At 40.1% G+C, this 15,602-nt stretch overlaps 2 protein-coding genes and 1 long non-coding RNA gene across 8 annotated transcripts in view; 2 read left to right on the plus strand and 1 right to left on the minus strand.

Moving 5' to 3' along the window:
• Positions 1-237: 237 nt before the first annotated feature.
• Positions 238-891, plus strand: RNASE11 (ribonuclease A family member 11 (inactive)). The gene has a single exon (XM_049613196.1). The coding sequence runs from the start codon at positions 250-252 to the stop codon at positions 847-849; it is 600 nt and encodes a 199-aa protein (XP_049469153.1). The 5' UTR covers positions 238-249; the 3' UTR covers positions 850-891.
• Positions 892-2,220: 1,329 nt separating this feature from the next.
• LOC125909744 (uncharacterized) lies at positions 2,221-3,808 on the minus strand. The gene is made up of 3 exons (XR_007453767.1): positions 3,659-3,808; positions 3,317-3,450; positions 2,221-2,942 (listed from the first exon to the last, which is right to left on the minus strand). It is a non-coding gene; the product is annotated as an uncharacterized LOC125909744 (long non-coding RNA).
• Positions 3,809-3,837: 29 nt separating this feature from the next.
• The window catches only part of RNASE9 (ribonuclease A family member 9 (inactive)), a 93,093-nt gene continuing 81,328 nt past the window's right edge, over positions 3,838-15,602 (plus strand). For 4 of the 6 annotated variants that reach the window (XR_007453766.1, XM_049613192.1, XM_049613190.1 and 1 more), the window contains exon 1: positions 3,838-3,998. The gene's annotated coding sequence lies outside the window, so the exon portion shown is untranslated. Of the gene's footprint in view, positions 3,999-8,397; positions 8,455-15,602 lie in introns of all 6 variants that reach the window. The other 2 variants (XM_049613191.1, XM_049613194.1) reach the window with 1 other exon arrangement.

Genomic DNA, 15,602 nt, shown 5'->3' on the forward strand with positions numbered 1-15,602 from the left:
AGCTTAAAGGAGTTCAAGTAAATTGCGTATGAGCGGGTAAGCGGGGATTTGGAGCTAGGTCTTCAGATTCCACAGCTGAGTATCTTTTCATGCCATCATCCTTCCATAGAAGGAGCCTGAACTTACATGCAGGAGTCAATCCTGGGAATAACTGCCCTGAGGAAAAGAGAACTATCTCATTAATATTCTCCTTATTTTCATCTTTTACTTTTTTATTTTTACTGCAGAAGAGAGTACCCCAGATCTGAGATGGATTCTTTCTTTCTGCTGCTCCTCGGCCTGGGTTTGGTTCTTGCAGGAGCTCCAGAAAGCATAATGGAGATAATTAACGAAGAATTTTCGGGGGAAGAGATGTACTATGATGTGGCAAACAGGGACCAAGAAAAACGGACTAGTGAGGTATTAATGAACTTGACTCTGTTATATAAAAATACTAGTGCCAGTACGTCCAAGGATAGTTTGTCTTCCTCATTATTGACATTCAGAAGATTACATTATAGCTTCCCCGGAGGAGACAGCCCAGGTAACGACAAAGAGTATTGCAATGACGTGGTGGTCTGGAGAAAAGTTTCCGAAGCTAATGGGTCATGCAGGTTGAGCAATAACTTCATCCATGGCTCCATGGAAGTGATGCACGGGGTCCCCAAGGCCTCCAGCTGCAAGTGTGGACAGAATCTTGGCATCAACTGCTCTAGGAGCCCACGTCTGGAGACCACTATGTGCCAGCTTACTATGGACAAACAGTTCGCCAGGTGCCAATACCACAGTGATACCTCATTAAAGAAAATATTGGCAATGCTGACAGGTCATTCTCTGATGAGCTGGTTAGTTAGTGGCTCCAAGTTGTAAATCCCACAGGGCTTTGAGACCGGAGTCTCTCTAAAGAAAGACATCCTTGGGGCGCCTGGGTGGCGCAGTCGGTTAAGCGTCTGACTTCAGCCAGGTCACGATCTCGCGGTCCGTGAGTTCGAGCCCCGCGTCAGGCTCTGGGCTGATGGCTCGGAGCCTGGAGCCTGTTTCCGATTCTGTGTCTCCCTCTCTCTCTGCCCCTCCCCCGTTCATGCTCTGTCTCTCTCTGTCCCAAAAAAAAAAAAAAAAATTTGAAAAAAAAAAATATTAAAAAAAAAAAAAAAAAAAGAAAGACATCCTTATTCTCATTATTGTTTATTTCCTTCTATTATCCGTATCTACCATTTCAGCAATATAGCAAACTCTTGGTTATCTATACTAACTGGAGGAATGAAAAATGCAAAATTGTGAATTCAATTAAAATTTATAACTGATCCTGGAGTACAGATTCTTTCTCTCCCTCTCTCTCTGCCCCACTTCTCTGTCTCTGTCTCTGTCTCTGTCTCTCTCTGTCTCTCTGTCTCTCTCTCTCTCTCACACACACACACACACACACACACACACACACACACACTTTCTTGGAACCAGACCAAATTCTATCCTAGCTCAGCTATTAATCCAAGAGGCAGAGTCCATCCAACCTGACAAAATTAAGAGAAAAGGCCCAAAACAAATACTGATAATTGAAAGTTAATTGTACTGCCTCTGAGACTATTCAGAGAAATAATGAATGAGCATAGGGGATATTATTATCTCCGTTTTTCAAATAAGTGTGTGCATCCATGCTCACAAATGTGAGCACCCACCCATGCAACCAGGTGCTGCCTGTCCTCCAAAAGATGCCAGAAGAAAAAGATGCTTTTTGGCTTAGCTGTTGCCCTCGGTCAACAGCTCCGGCCCTATGCAAGCTCCATTCCTCCATCCTTGTCCCTATCTATGTCACAAGTTGCTACAGATGGAATGATAAAGCTCTTATTGCAATTTTTACTCAGCATGGTCTTGATTCCCTGGGACTGTGGGAGAGGGATGCAAGCCATGGAGAAATAGAGCAGGTAGAAAGATGGGAAACAGGACATCTCTGCCAAGTACTAGGCAGGGTTAGTCTTCGATCTTGTTTCTGATGTTGTATTGGTTTTTTTTTCACTACCAATTGTTTATTTGTAAGTTTTAGGGTTCAACACTCTACACAAAGTATGGGCAATTATCTTGTTCCTTAGTGGGTGCTTTTGTGTTCCTGTTCCCTCCATCCTGAGACCACTTTTTAATGTCCTGATTTTAAATAAATACATGTATAGCAAATTTTACATCACTGTAACACTTTTCTTACTGTACAGCACTCTTAATATATCAATTTTCCTAATGCTTTTCACATCATGTGCAGGATTCTCATTTTATTAAAACTGCAAGACTCTGACAATCAACCAATATGCAGCATTAGGGCAGATAGTTTTATATCTTTCAGCTGGGTTTTCCTTGTCAGTATGGTGCCTGCTTAAATAGTCACTATGAGCTTGGCCAAATAGGTGTGTAGTTAGCACTCAATTTTCTCTTGGCAGCCAGAGGAGAAGGTGATAGAGGGAAATGCCTGGGACCCAGAGTTTTCTTCTCCATAGGAGGAGAACCTGGAGCCCTGGAGGAGAGGTATGCTCCCTGGGGTCCATTCTGGGGATAGTTTTATGTGGCAAGGATGGTGCTACCAGCCACTCATCACACGTGGGACAGGTTCTCCAGAGCAGAGTGGTCCATCGGGTCTCTTCTTGGTTCCAACTTAGTTCCATTTGAGTCACTTCTTCCTTACAGTACAGTCCTACTGTAGAGTCAAGCTCTGGGTGATGGGCATGTCAGCCCCAGAGACAATAACTATTCAAGCTCTGGCAAAGTTTTTTGGTAATATGCAAAGAAAACGCAAATCCAGCCTCGTTCAGAATTTAGTACAGACTTCTTCCTTCACCAGAAGAGAAGAGCAAAGAACCATAGTAGATACCTCTTTCTAGGCCAGGACCATCCTCTCAAGAGTCTTAAGAGCAAATCTTTCCACTTCTCTGAAGGAATCGGGAGCTCCCAGGGCGTATCTAATCATCATACTGTGAAGTCTGAAAGATGTCAAATGTGGAGATGTCATCGAGAGTTGAGACTCCTAACTACTGGCATTTCCCACCCTCAAAGCCTGTCACCCCTTTGACATAATGTGCAGCCTGAGGTCCCTCATGATAATGATAGGCAAGGGATTTCACATTTTAAAACATTGAGTCTTTGTAATGTCCCTTCTCTGTTCCCAAACCACAGAGAGCTTTTTTTTTTTTTTTTTTTTTTTTTCCTTTCATTTTTCTTGTAGCTTTACACCTAAATTTCTCAGCCTGGCTTCCAAGGCTACTAATGCCCCATTCTCATCTCACCTAGCCTGACCCCAGCACTGTCCATCTTCTGTTGCTTTAAGGCTGCTGTCTTCATAGTCCCCAGAACTCACCTCCTTGTCTTCACTCCATTGGTGGGCTGGTCCTGATAGGCTTCCTCTTCATGGTCTCATTCTGTCACCTCAGCCCCTTCAACTGCACAAGCCCACCTGGCTACAAAGGGCCAAACAAGTGTCTCTTGGACTTCCTAGAAAGATAACCGAGGGTAGATTTGTGTCATTTCTCTGCAGCTACAGAGAGACATCAGAGGGAATGAAATGAGGGAATAAAGGAGACAGATCCAATCCCAAGGGCCACAGAAGGGAGAGTTGGATAGAGAAAGGAAGCTGGGAATGTAATGATAGAGAGTTTTGAGAAAGGGATACTAAGGGGGGTATGTAGCACAAAAGTAATACCCATCTTGCCTTTAGCCATTCCCTCTGCTTTCCCAACATGAAGGGCACTAAATTCCCTTTAATCAACAATTCTGAAGCGAAACAAGTCCTGGCTCCCAAGGCCCAGGGTGATGCTGAAGTAAGGGGAGCCTTTGTGACACCACAGATAAGTCCTCATATGTTTTACTGCTTCATCATGCTCCCCCACCCCCAAGTCACTTCACATCAATGTCCTTATCTACATGATGAGGAGGCTGGATTAGATCTCAGGGCTCTCTGACTTGGATAGCCATCAAGATCAGTGTGGTGGTGTTCTCTGGTTGCCTGCCCCAAACTACCCGCTCGGCCTCAAGCCAAAGAGGTACAGTGAGGCATAGAGCTGCCCAGCCAGACTTCTTTTCCCAGGATCTCTGAGCAGGAGTGATGTGTGCCACTTCTACATCCAGGTTTTGTAACATGGAACTGGCCTCCTCTGTGCTTTTTTTTTTTCTTCCCAACTGCCAGATCCCCAAAATGGACATGGCTGTGACTCACCTTTCATCCCTTAGATGATAATAGTGTTCTAGGAATGTTCTAGGAATGAGCTGAACACCAAAAGGGAAGGAAGGCATGTACCTGAATAACTGTGTGAAGCAGAGATATCTCACCAATCTGGACTGCTTAATTATATGAGAGAGAAATACATATGTATATACATTTTTTACATTTTTATTTATTTAGTTTAGAGAGAGAGAGAGAGGGAAAGAGAGAGAATCCCAAGCAGGCTCACCACTGTTAGGGCAGAGCCTGACGCAGGGCTCGAACTCACGAACTGTGAGATCATGACCTGAGCTGAAATCAAGAGTCAGATGCTTAACTGACTGACTGAGCCACCCAGGTGCCCCAATATGTATATTTTTAAATTCACCATATTTTGTTCCATTAGCCTAGCCTTACCCTAACAAATTTACTAGCTGTAGGAGCTGTTATCAAATACGAATCCCTGGGCCCTGGTCCAGGAGATTTGGGTTCTATAGTTCTGGGATACGACTACAGCATACAAGACTTTTACAAGCGTTAGGTTTGCTGATGTGGTTTGAAGTTTGAACACCACTAGATTAGATGGCCTAAAATCTTTCCTTCTAGTTATAGAACATTCTAATTCTAGTCCCAGTGAGGGGAAAAAAGGTTGCTGTGTTTGTGTTCAGAGATTTTGCAGACAGCACTGGGGCAAAACAAGTCAGTTTAACTCCGACTGACTCTGAACTTCGTTCGCAGTGTCCCAAACTAGCAAGGTGGCATTGTTGTCTTCAAACTCCCTGGAAGTGAACACACTGCAAGAGGGACTCATGTTTCCAAAAACACGAGAGTGGCTGAGATGTTAGAAGAGGCGTCACACACATGGAATGCATCCTTTTTACTCCGGCAACTAGAGTTCTCTGCTAGAGAACTGGCAGACCTTCATGTTTATTAATATGTTAAACTTTTCAAGATCACATATGATAATTACCACAGGGATGGTTAATAGGTAATAGCAATATTTAATTACCAACTGAGATCTTATAATGTGCCAGGCGCTTGTCTAAAATGTACATATAGTTTCTTTATTCTCAGAGCAACCTCCATGAGGTAGATTATTATTATCCCTGCTTCAATGATGAAGAAACTGAAGCATAAAGACTTCAGGAAACATACAAAGTCACACACATAATAAGTGGTCCCCCAGGAACAAACAAGGATGGTCTGATTCCATAAATCAGGTTTTTTTTTTTTTTTTAGTTTTTATTTATTTTTTTTCAATATATGAAATTTATTGTCAAATTGGTTTCCATACAACACCCAGTGCTCATCCCAAAAGGTGCCCTCCTCAATACCCATCCCCCACCCTCCCCTCCCTCCCACCCCCCATCAACCCTCAGTTTGTTCTCAATTTTTAAGAGTCTCTTATGCTTTGGCTCTCTCCCACTCTAACCTCTTTTTTTTTTTTTTTCTTCCCCTCCCCCATGGGTTTCTGTTAAGTTTCTCAGGATCCACATAAGAGTGAAAACATATGGTATCTGTCTTTCTCTGTATGGCTTATTTCACTTAGCATCACACTCTCCAGTTCCATCCACGTTGCTACAAAGGGCCATATTTCGTTCTTTCTCATTGCCATGTAGTACTCCATTGTGTCTATAAACCACAATTTCTTTATCCATTCATCAGTTGATGGACATTTAGGCTCTTTCCATAATTTGGCTATTGTTGAGAGTGCTGCTATAAACATTGGGGTACAGGTGCCCCTATGCATCAGTACTCCTGTATCCCTTGGATAAATTCCTAGCAGTGCTATTGCTGGGTCATAGGGTAGGTCTATTTTTAATTTTCTGAGGAACCTCCACACTGTTTTCCAGAGTGGCTGCACCAATTTGCATTCCCCACCAACAGTGCAAGAGGATTCCCGTTTCTCCACATCCTCGCCAGCATCTATAGTCTCCTGATCATAAATCAGGTTTTTAATGTTTATTTATTTATTTTTGAGAGAGAGAGTGAGCACAAGCAGGGATGGGGTAGAGAGAGTGAGACACAGAATCGGAAGCTGGCTCCAGGATCTGAGCTGTCATCACAGAGCTTGGCATGGGGCTCAAACTCATGAACCAAGAGATCATGACCTGAGCCGAAGTTGGAAGCTTAACTGACTGAGCCACCCAGGTGCTCCAATAATTAAATGGTATCTGCCATTATTATTTTCATTATGATTAGATCAGGGCACGGTGTTAAACACACAACTGAAGAAAAGCATTTACTATTGCTGAGAAAGGGTTTCTGTCTTGAATATGTGAAGAGTTCTGTCTATTTAATAAGTTAAAGATGAACATACCTGAAGAAAAATAAACCAGGGACACAGAAAATTAACAAAAGAAATAAATAGTCATTAAACATTTGGAGATCTTTTTTCCCCTTTCTTCTAAAGGTAATATAGATAAAAGCAGTGTGATATCATTGTTTACCTGCCCAATCAACAGAAATAACTTAAAATAATAACATAGTGGTGGCATAGGTACAGGAAAAGGGACAATTCTCGGGCACTCCTCCTGGGAAAACAAATTAGTACATTTGCCATCTCTCTGGAGAACAGATAGAACTAAGCCCTATTCTAGTTTTCAGACTCTCTGCACATTTGGTTTCTTTAGTTCACTGATGACAATCCTCTTTCCTCTTATACATCCTTTAGGTAAGAGACTCAACTCAGTTAATTCTGTCCCTTAGGACTTTGAGTTGGGGATCTCCCCAGGTGCCTGAGTGGGCCCTGGGGCTTGTCCTACAGATGGTCAAAGAACAGGGCAGAGCCCCAGGCATGAAAGCTCCAGGCTATGCTGCTTGGTTCACTTTCCTTGCTCTCCCCAGCTCAGGCTGTCCTGAGAACTCCATGTTCTTTCCAGGAACATGGGCTGAGCTTTCAGACCCCATCCCATTAAGCACGCCTTCTGAGAGCTCTCATGGCCTCAGGAAGCAGGGCCTGTCAGAGGAAGAATCAGCAGGGGTAGGAGCATGAGAGCAAGGTTGGGAGGCTGTTCTCTTGGGAGATGCCCACACAAAGAGTGACCTACCTTTACTTTTCCCCTTCTGACACTCACCCCACCCCCCCAACCATCCCTTCCTCATCCTACATCCGTATTCTCTTCTCTTGCCCAGACTGTACCTGCAACACACATCTCCTTTTCGCACCTTGTCGTGGCCTCTTGCTTTCTAGTTTCCTTTTAGGCTTTGCCCCACTTGACTTTATGTGTTCTCTGTGTGTCCTGCATTCATACTCACCTGTCAGGTGTAGAGTGACAAGGGTTCTGGAATCAAGTCACCCATAAGACTTAGACCACTATTCAATCTGTCATGGTTCCAGCTCCTGTGAATCTGGGGCTCATGGAACACATGGCTCTGAGTTGCCCAGGTGGAAAAGGACAAGAACAGTGTGAATTGATGAACTCACCCTGGGTACACATTGAGCCTTTTTAGTGGGTGCCTCAGCTAGTCTTCTAGCAACCTCCCAGTCTACTAAATTCCCCTTTGTCTTCCTTTAGAAAACACTGGAATTTCTCAGCTATATTTATAAAACTCATTGTAATCATTTTAATAAACTACATATTTTTGTGCCTAACTGCCAGACAATATGGTCATGGTTGTGAACATCGCTCAGTGTGTGGCAAATTATATTGATGTAAATTTGTTTTTATCACACTTCAAAAATCTGTCCATAATTTTTTTTTGTAGTTTTATTTCTCATGTCAGGCAGTCACCTGTCCATAAGCTATAAAAGTTGAAAGGCATGTCTATGTAGGCCCAGACTGGTTGAATAGGCATTTGGACCTAGGTGAGAGAAATGTAATGAGATTACAGTGACGTGGTCCATTACGGGGGCAGAGTAATTAGAGCAGTTAATGAGAAGATATTTATAGGCAAGCAGTTGAGAAATTTCCATATGTAAGGCTGTCCATACCAGCTGTTGTGGGGGAAAAAGCATAAATAAATGTACCCTTACTGCACAAGGTATTGAATACAGGACAGTAGAATAATATCTTAAGAGGGAGACATATCTCTTTTGTCTAGGGTGATTAGTGCAGGGACCTGTAAAAGAACTAAAATTTTGAACTTGATGGATGATCCATTCAAATAGCTAACATTTGAATAGGAGGAAGAAAAAGGTACTAGGAATGGGAAGTAACACATAAGTACAAGTAGGTGGAAAGATTGTTATAGACAGAGGAGTATTAGAATAAATAATTTATATGTTTTTTACCTACAAGATTGTGGTTCCTGAATAATGGTTCCCAAAGATGTCCAGGTCCTAATCCCTAGAACTGGTGAGTGTTACTTTATATAGCAAAAGAGACTTTGCAGATGTGATTAAGTTAAGGATCTTGAGATGTGGATTATCTGGGTTGCTCCTGAGTACAGTTATAAGTGCCCCTGTAAGAGGAGCCTGCAGAGATTTGACTACATCAGACGAAGGCAATTTGACTGAAGCAGGACAATTGCAGAGCACTTACATGAGCTTGCAGTTGGGAAAGTCATCTAACACAAAGCCTATTTTATAAGAAAATGTTGAATATCTCATGAAATTTATTGAATAGTGAAATATCTCATGAATTTATTGAGTACTGAAAGTGAAAACAGAATGCTTGGGTGGGTACAGAATGCCTAGCATCACAAGAGTGTATCGCATATCGCTAGGCAGCCCAGGAAAAGGTCCAAATTCAAAATTCAAAGTAGTTTCTACTGAATATGTATTGCTTTCACATCATCACAAAGTCAAAAAAATCATGAAGCCAAACCATCACAAGTAAAGACACAAAATAGATGAATAGTTGTCTAGGACTGGCGGGAGAATGGGGAGTGATGGAGGTGCACACGAGGGATCTTTTGAGGGTGATGGGAATGTCCTGAAAGTGGATTATGAGACAATGGCACACCTCTAAGTTTACTAAAAATCACAGAATCGTGCATTTTAAAGGAGTGACTTTTATGTTATGTGAACTATACTTCAATAAAACTGCTAAGGAAAAAGCCAAGGAATTTATTGTTGACACATTTTCCTGATCTCCTTCCATCCTAACAGCAAGTCCTGTGATTTTTATGTCCTAAATAACTTAAATCTATCATTTACCTCCATTTTGTTCTTCCCAATATTTTTTAGATTTTCTTTACTTATTTTGAGAGAGAGAGCATGTGTGCATGCAGAGGAGGGGTAGAGAGAGAGGGAGAGAGAGAATCCCAAGCAGGCTCTGTGCTGACAACAGGGCTTGATCTCACGACTATGAGATCACGACCTGAGCCAATATCGAGAGTTGGGTGCTTAACCGACTGAGCCACGCAGGCGCCCCTGTTCTGCCTAGTTTTTGTTTAAGATATTCCCAATAATTGCCTATCTGATTTCTTCTGGCACCCCCTTGTGCCTGCCTAGCCGTTCTCTAGTGTGCAAACACAATTTTCTGCTAAAAATATAAATCTGTTCATGTCTACTCAAGTTGGGATTCTTTTCAGATGACATCTGGCCATTTACAAACACTCTACTTATTTTCTGTTGGGTGGCTGCTTTTTTTCTTTTAAACAAATAGGAAGTAATTTTCTTTATATATTACAGACATGGCAGGATAATTTATTAAGACACTTATTTGTTTACTTTTTTTTTTTTTTGGTCCTTCTCTATGAGACAAAACCAATATAATCACTTTTCTCTTTTCCATTACCAAAAAAGGCAAGTTTTTGTAAATAAACCTCGTGGGTTATTAACATCTTTTGTATTTCAGGCCAGGTAACAGCAGTGAATAGTAATGAAGAGTGTGCTAGTCTCCCAGAGATTAATTTGAGTGTTAGGGCCCCTGAAGAAAGTATGGCCAAGAGTGAAAGAAGAGAGTACATTTCCTTGAAAGTGGATAGAAAGGAGAATTATCTTTGGGGATGGTGTATTTCCTGCAACTAGAAGAAAGTAGTGACCCAGTATTCATACAGCCCCCAAATGAGGAGATGTGAGTTGGCTGGATTCTAAGTTCAGAGGTGGCGTGTGGATTTTTTTTTTCTTGTGCACTCTCAGGAGGATTCTTATTATATAAATGAACCAAACATAGTCACTGTATATAGGCCCTATGTTTACTTCTTTATAGCAAGTGGGATTCATAGGCTTAAAAGGTCACCAGGGTCAAATTCAAATTTTTACCCATCTGGTTGTCTTAAATGTCACCTTGGTAAGCATATTTTTTGCCTTTTAGAGCATGTATGCTTTGCATACCCATAAAACTACACCCAACATCTGCAAGCCACAGGGTAAAATAAGCCCTCTAGCTATAAAACAACAGCAGCAACAACAACAACAACCCACAAGCTGCTGCTGCCCTTTGGAGCTCTCTGACTCAAAGACTCCCCTTCATTCTGCTGAGCGCCATCTTTTAGACACATAAGCCCCCCTCTTAATTCCCTCTCCCCTGGGAGTTTTCTTGGTCCCCCACCCCCACCCCATCTCCCCGCCCTGGCCTTAAGGATGGTGCCTCACCACCACCACATGATGATGGTGGTCTCTGGGTGGTCTCCTGCTGAGTGGGACCTCACCCACACATCCACTTGCCCAGCGGCACCCACATAAAGCTTGTGTGCTACTGCCACACTGTGGTTGTATCTTTTTCTTTCATCAGTCCCCAGATTCCTCAGACTATAGTTCTCATCTTCATGCGGTGATCCTTGTTCCAACACCGCAGCGTCTGCCCAAGACTTTGTTTTTTTTCTCCCTGGCGACGGAATTCTAAGGGTGTGGCAAGTGTAAGCCAATCGCCACTAAGGCTTGTTATATTCCTTCACATTTTAACTTTTTGTTTTTTTAAATTTTTTAATGTTTATTTTATTTTTGAGAGAGAGAGAGAGAGAGAGAGAGAGAGAGCGTGAGAAGGGGAGGGGCAGAGAGACAGGGAGACACAGAATCTGAAGCAGGCTCCAGGCTCTGAGCTGTTAGCACAGAGCCCACCGCAGGGCCAAACCCACAAACCGGGAGATCATGACACGGCCAAAGTCGGATGCTTAACCGACTGAGCCACCCGGGTGCCCCACATTTTAACTTTTTAACACAGTTTTATTGAGATGTAATTGACATATGATAAACTGCACATATTTATTTGAATTGTCTAATTTCGTAAGTTTTGACATATGTCTATGCCCATTAAATCATATCCAACATTTACCAAATTTCATGCCCTTTAGTTATTCCTTCTTCTCACCTTCCCTACCCCCAATCCCCAAGCAACCACTGATCTGCTTTCTTTTCACTACAGATTAATTTCCATTTTCTAGAGTTTTATAGAAATGGAATCATACACTATGTACTATCTTTTGTTTGGCTTCTTTAACTCAATTTAATTATTTTGAGATTCATCTATGCTGTTGTGTGTATCAATAGCTCATTCCTTTTTCTTGCTGGGTGGCATTTCATTAAATGGATACACTACAATTCATTTATCCATTTACCTAATGGTAGAAATTTGAGTTGGTTCTAGTTTTTGGTGATTGCAAATAAAGCTGCTGTGAACGTTCATGTAAAAGTCTTTGTGTGACCATACGTTTCTTTTTCTCTGGAGTAAAACCTACTAGGGGAATGGCTGGGTCAAACGGTGGATGTGTATTTACCTTTCTAAAAACCTACTGAGCTGTTTCCAAATTTGTTTGTATCATTTTATATTGTCACCAGCACTATTAGGAGAAATCCAGTTCACCGACATTCTTACTGACACTTGGTAAAGTCAGTCATTTTCATTGTAACCATTCTAGTAGGTGTCTGGTGGTATCTCATTGTGGTTTTAAGTAGCATTTCCTTGAACACTAAGGATATTGAACAACTTTTTCATGTGCTTATTTGTTTGCCATCCATATATCTTCTTTTCTGAAGTGCCTGTTAAAACATTTTCCTATTTTTTTATTGGATTATTTGCATTTTCATTGTTGCATATTCTGGATACAAGTCCTTTTTATATGTGTGTGTGTGTGTGTGTGTGTGTGTGTGTGTGTATGATGCAAATACATATGCATTCATATATATATTATAATGCATATATATGTACAGTTGTATATATATTATAATGCATATATGTGTGCATTTGTATACAATGCATATATATATGGATTCATATATATTACAATGCATATATATTATAATACACATATATGTGCATTCATATATATTATAATGGATATATATGTGCATTCATATATATATTATAATGCATATATGTGCATTCATATATATTATAATGCATATATATATGCATTGCATCTAGTATGGATGTGTAATGTTTATCAGTTTTCTCTTCAATACTGCTTTAACAGCATCCCACAAATTTTGCTATGCTATGTGATTCTTTTCAACAGTAGTCAGATCAAAATATTTTCTAATTTCCATTTTGATTTTATGTTTGTCCCATGGATTATTTAGAATTGGTTTGTTTAGTTTCTATATATTTTGAGATTTTTGAGAGGTCTTTCTCTTACTCATTTATAATTTCATTCCAATGTCAGAGAATATATTTTGTTTAACTTGGATCCTTTTGAGGTTATTAAGACTTGTTTCACGGCAGAAAATTTGGTGTATCCTGGTAAGTGTTCTGCAGGAGCTTGAAAAAATATGTATTTGCTTTTGTTGTATGGAATGTTCTATAAATGTAACTGGGGATAAATTTGTTGTTAATTTGGTTCAAGTCCTCAATATTCTTGCTGATTTCCTGCCTACTTGACCTATCAGCTATTGAGAAATGGATATGGAAGCTCAAACTGTAATATATGGATTTCACTTCTCCTTATAGTTCTTTCTGTATTTGCATCTTGTAATTTGAAGCCCAATTTTTAGGGGCATAAAAATTTAGGATTGTTACGTCCTGTTGATTAATCGAACCTCATATTTGGAAATGACCCTCATTAGCTTTGGTAATATTCTTTGTTTTGAAATCTGCTTTATCTGATATTACTATAGCACTCCAGCTTTCTTTTGATGAACACTAGCATGGTATATGTTTCTACATCCTTTATTGTTACCTTCTTTATGTGTCTTCATATAAAGTGTATTTCTTGTAGGCAGTATATACTGAATCTTGTTTTGTTTTTTATTTATTTATTTTTTTAATTTTTTTTTTCAACGTTTTTTATTTATTTTTGGGACAGAGAGAGACAGAGCATGAACGGGGGAGGGGCAGAGAGAGAGGGAGACACAGAATCGGAAACAGGCTCCAGGCTCCGAGCCATCAGCCCAGAGCCTGACGCGGGGCTCGAACTCACGGACTGCGAGATCGTGACCTGGCTGAAGTCGGACGCTTAACCGACTGCGCCACCCAGGCGCCCCTTGTTTTGTTTTTTAAAATCCCAGTCTATCATTAGCTTTTAATTGGTATGCTAAGACCATTTACATTTAATGAGATTATTGATACAGTTAGTTGGAGTCTAACTCCTGCTATTTGTTCTATTTGTCCCTTCCATTTTTTCCTCCCTTTTTCTGATTTTGGGGCCTTCACTTGATTTATGAATTTTTTTTATTCCACTTTTATCTCCTTTGTTGACTTTTTAACTACAGCTCTTTGTTTTAATTCAGTGGTTGCATTAGGATATACAGTATATATCTATAAATTATAGCTTACTTTCAACTGATACTGTACTACTTCACTCAGTATAAAAACCTTATGCTAGTATACTTGGATTCCTCTCAGATTCTATGCTATTTTCATGCATTTTACTTTGCAATACGGTATAAATCCCATTATACATTGCTACTAGTTTTGGTTAGTCTGTTTTATTTTAAATAAATTTAAATTAAAAAAAAAAAGCAGGGCACCTGGGTGGCTTAGTCGGTTGAGCGTCTGACTTAGGCTCAGGTCATGACCTCATAGTTCGTGAGTTCAAACCCCACGTCGGGCTCTGTGCTAACAGCTCAGAGCCTGGAGCCTGCTTTCGAATTCTGTGTCTCCTTCTCTCTCTGTTCTTCCCCCCACTCACACTTTCTCTCTCTCTCTCAAAAATAAATAAACATTAAAAAATAATAACAAAAAAATCATATGTATTTTCCCATTTAATTAAATACCATTTATAATGTTCTTCATTCAAAAATAAATAAATATTAAAAAATAATAACAAAAAAATCATATGTATTTGCCCATTTAATTAATTACCATTTACAATGTTTTTCATTCCTTTGTGGAGATTCACATTTCCAATTGGTATAATTTTCTCTTTGCCAGTTTACCTTCCCTGTTTGCTGGTGATGACTTTTTGTAAGCTCTGCAATCTAAGAATGCTTTTATTTTGCCTTCGTTTTTTAAAGATATTTTTACCAGGTATAGAATTTCTACCTTGACAACTTTCTTACTTTGAGTACTTTAATATTTTCCTGCTCTCTTCTTACTTACATTATTTCAGAAAAGAAATCTAACATCACCCCTCTCTTTGCTTCTCCAATCCTAGCATACCATTTTTCTGAGGCTGCTTCTAAGGTTTTCTTTTCATGACTAGGTCAGGGTTGTTTTCTTCCCAGTTTGGTTACGATGTGCCTTGGTATAGTTTTCTTCATGTTTTGTGCTTGGAGTTCATTGAGCTTTTTTTGATTTGTGAATTTATACTTTCCATCAACTTTTGAAAGTGTTTGGCTATTACTGCTTCTAATTTTTTTTTCTATCCCCCTGCTTCTCCTTTTCAAAGACTCTAATTACCCATCTGAAGTCACTTGAATTCATTCTACAGCTTGCTGATGCTCTTTTCACTCTTTGTTTTCTTGTTTGATGTTTCATTTGGATCATTTCTATAACCTTCAGATTCACTAATCTTTGTTCTGCAATATCTAATCTGCCATTAATCTCATCCAGTGTACTTTTCATCTCACATATTTTAGTTTTTATCTTTAAAAGTTTCAAAGTTTGATTTGTTTTTTTCTATTGTCTATGAATCTACTTAATTTTTTGCACATAAGAAATCCAGTTATAATAATAATTAAAAAAATTTTTTTAATGTTTATTTATTTTTTGAGAGACAGAGCATGAGGAGGGGAGGGGCAAAAAGAGTGGGAGACACAGAATCCAAAGCAGACTCCAGGCTCTGAGCTGTCAGCACAGAGCCCAACACAGGGGCTCAAACCTGTGAACCATCAGGTCATGACCTGAGCCGAAATCAAGACTCAGATGCTTAACTAACTGAGCCACCCAGCCGCCCTTATAATAACAGTTTTAATGTCTTTATTCTATGCCTTCTTATGGCCAAATGCAATTGAATGATTATTCTCCTCAGTATGGTTTTTGTTTATCTGCTTCCTTTTTTAGTAATTTTCTAAAAGTTTTTATTTATTTATTTTGAGAGATAGTGTGTGTGAGTGGGGAAGGGGCAGAGAGAGAGAGAGAGGGAGAGAGAATCCCAAGCAGGCTCTATTCCATCAGCATGGAGCCTGACTCAGGGCTCAATCCCATGAACTGTGAGATCATGACCTGAGCGGAAACCAGGA

Source organism: Panthera uncia (assembly GCF_023721935.1).
Source record: "Panthera uncia isolate 11264 chromosome B3 unlocalized genomic scaffold, Puncia_PCG_1.0 HiC_scaffold_1, whole genome shotgun sequence".
NCBI classification, from domain to species: Eukaryota; Metazoa; Chordata; class Mammalia; order Carnivora; family Felidae; genus Panthera; species Panthera uncia.

Excerpts from the sequence above, each read along its gene's own strand:
- RNASE11 (XM_049613196.1), top strand. The coding sequence starts at position 250 with ATGGATTCTTTCTTTCTGCTGCTCCTCGGCCTGGGTTTGGTTCTTGCA.